Source organism: Sinocyclocheilus rhinocerous, unplaced genomic scaffold (genome assembly GCF_001515625.1).
Source record: "Sinocyclocheilus rhinocerous isolate Xijiao unplaced genomic scaffold, SAMN03320098_v1.1 scaffold300, whole genome shotgun sequence".
NCBI lineage: Eukaryota > Metazoa > Chordata > Actinopteri > Cypriniformes > Cyprinidae > Sinocyclocheilus > Sinocyclocheilus rhinocerous.
Window position 1 is genome coordinate 106,397 of NW_015654065.1, and position 3,084 is coordinate 109,480.

Sequence of the window (3,084 nt, forward strand, 5' to 3'; positions counted from 1 at the left end):
AAAGGCGGGGCATAGAGGAGAAACAATAATGTACAGTATGTGGAAAATAATGTGTTTTTTTAACCTTAAACCGCATAAACACATTTCATTACACCAAATACACAAAATAATGTTCTTTTTAGCAGCATCATATGACCCCTTTAAAATTTCTCAATGGTAGTGTGAAAAACACCTTTTTTTACCCTGTCAAAAACAGCTCTTTTCAGCTCAAGGCAGTTTTGTAGCATTTTCCTTTAAATGTTAATGAGCTCTGCTGACCCCGCCCCTCTCTTCCGAGCCGCTCTCAGAGAAACTGTTTACTTTAGCCGCATTCATCGTGAAACTTGCTAATTAGCACATTATTAGGAAAGGCGATTTGCAAAGATTCATTAAAAAAACCTTATACTCACTTGATCACGAATGATTCGCACGAATATAGATGCATTTATGTAGATCGCGGGCGCATTCTCTTCAAAAACAAATGTAATCCACTGCGTCTTCAGCGGCTCAGATGTCGGGAGTAAATGACGACTGCTATGTTCATTATTACATTCAACAACAAAACACCTCAATTGCTTAGGAGTCATTCTTGTCTACATCTGCTCCAGCGGTGAAACAATAGCGGACTGATGACAGCTCACTCAGGGCGGAGCTAAGGTAAGACGCCAGTCCAGTCTGTGCTGAAACGCTACTGTCAATCAAACTATCGTGGGAGGGGCCTGAGGGGCCATCTGAGATCGGCTCGATTTGAGAAAGGGGAAAACATTTAACGAGATAAAAAAAAACAGAAAGGGGTAAAGATTTGAGCAGATTAAAAAAAAAAAACACTGGGTGGATTTTTATCATTTTAGGGTGGTTGTGTACACACACTGCCAACACACATTTCAGTTCAAACAATGTGTAAAAGTGCATGTAGCATCATATGACCCCTTTAACATTTTAACATGCCTGATTGTACCTTCTTTTTTCCCAGGTTCATCCCTCCATGGGTCGTTTGATTGTTGGGACTGTGGAATAAAGATTACAAGATTCTGACCTGTTTGGATTTGAACGGGCAGGGATTAGCGTGACCCTTTGGATTATATAACATTTTGCCATCCGCATATTGGGGGGGAGAGAGAAACAGAAAGCCAGCAGTTGCAATCACTGCTTTTACTGGGATTAACTGAGGGATTGCTTATTCAAGCTGCATATGCAAGGAGTATTTTTGAATTTAACGAAAGGGATTAAAACTTGTGGCCTATTGCACGACTGTAGGATTACACTTGGATTACCCTCACTGTAGTCGGTGAGAGAATGCAGAAATGCCTACATAAAAGAAGAAACGGCAACACTGAATGTGTCCAACTGGTGTATACATTTTAGTATGCATTTGTGCATAGATTCTCAACAGTGCTTCTGCCTTATTTCAGAGAGTGGAATAAAATGACACAAACACTAACAATAGTCAGCTTTTAGGTTGTCACAACCCACATCCAAATATGGCTCCACCCATTTTGCATAATAGGTACCCCTGGAATGCCTTATCCATCTCTGAACTTTTAAGTGCAACCCCCCCTTAAAGGGTTAGTTCACCCAAAAATGAAAATTCTGTCATTAATTACTCACCCTCATGTTGTTCTAAATCCGTAAGACCTCCGTTCATCTTCAGAACACAAATTAAGATATTTTTAATGAATTCCGAGCTCTCTGACCCTCCCATAGACAGCAATGTAATTACCACGATCAAGGTCCAGAAACGTAGCAAGGAGATTGGTAAAATAATCCATGTGACATCAGGGGTTCAACCGTAATTTTACGAAGCTACGAGAATACTTTTTGTACGCAAAGAAAAGAAAAATAACGACTTTATTCAACAATTCGTCTCCTCCGTGTCACCCTGGTGCCATTTTGGATAATATCCACTGAACGTAAACGGTTCAAAAAAAAAATTTACGGTTGAACCCCTGATGTCCCATGGATTATTTTACCGATCTCTTTGCTACGTTTGCTACGAAGATGAACGGAGGTCTTACGGATTTGGAACGACATGAGGGTATAGAGTAATTAATGACAGAATTTTCATTTTTGGGTGAACTATCCCTTTAATTTACATACTCTCTTAGTATCACACTTGCTCTGAAACCTCATTTAGCAAAGATTTATCTGCATTGATCTAAGTCTCTGTCCAGCTTTTGAAAAGTTGTTTTATGGGACTGATCAGAAATGTAATCAGTTCCATCTTGCATCCATTTTTTGGCTGGTATTTTTAGGACACAATCATTGTGTGGATTGTGTGGAACAGTTAAACATGGGCTGTAATGGTGTATATTGCATTGTTACGTTGTGTAAGAAACGCATGCGATGATGATGATGACGATGATGATATTTGGTAACTAGCTATATGCATTGCAGTGTGAACAGAAAGCTAGGAAAACTTCCAGTTTAGCATTTTTCGTCCCCCAGTAATACTGTATCACTGTCTTCTGTGACATAATGCAAACTTGCATAACATTTGCTCATTTTTATTCCTAATGAATGAAGAAAGAACTGGAAGTTATGGATCGACTGGTAATGCACCTTCTACTCCTTTTCCTGAACGATTCATGTTAAATGTTAGGCAAGGACTATTTCATAGTGATCATTAACTTGATAACTTTTTAGTCTATTTCTCTCACAAACCATTTGTAAGACTGATTCACTAGAGTAAAATGTATTTTTCAGTTCTTTAAGAGAAGAGGCCTGTGGAAAGTCCAGCTGTGGAGCGGATCATGATTGTAACGGAACCTTTCCAGTGCTTTTAATTTTACCTAAATATTTATTAGAAAAATGCCCTATTTACATTTCTTCTGTCCTTTTCATTTTCCAGAGGACCACAATTTGACAAATGCAGACTCTTTTTGCTCTCTTTTCTGAAATGATAGTTATTAGCCAAAAAATATTTAAAGCTGCAGTCCGTAACTTTTTTTGGTTAAAAATGATCCGAAATCAATATTTGAGCAAGTACATAACCAACCAGTGTTCGAAACTATCGCCTTACATTAGCCCGATTCACAACGGTTAGCTTATAATAATGATTTCTAATTTGAGTGGTACGGGTAGGTTTTCGTGGGAAATTCGAGCATG

At 38.6% G+C, this 3,084-nt stretch overlaps 1 protein-coding gene across 2 annotated transcripts in view; it reads left to right on the forward strand.

Moving 5' to 3' along the window:
• The window catches only part of LOC107716839 (sphingosine kinase 2-like), a 14,382-nt gene extending 12,799 nt beyond the window's left edge, over nt 1-1,583 (forward strand). For both annotated transcript variants that reach the window (XM_016523430.1, XM_016523431.1), the window contains one exon: nt 953-1,583. In XM_016523430.1, coding sequence (XP_016378916.1) covers nt 953-997 — 45 coding nt within the window. In that variant the 3' untranslated portion in view covers nt 998-1,583. The remainder of the gene's footprint in view (nt 1-952) is intronic.
• Nucleotides 1,584-3,084: the final 1,501 nt, after the last annotated feature.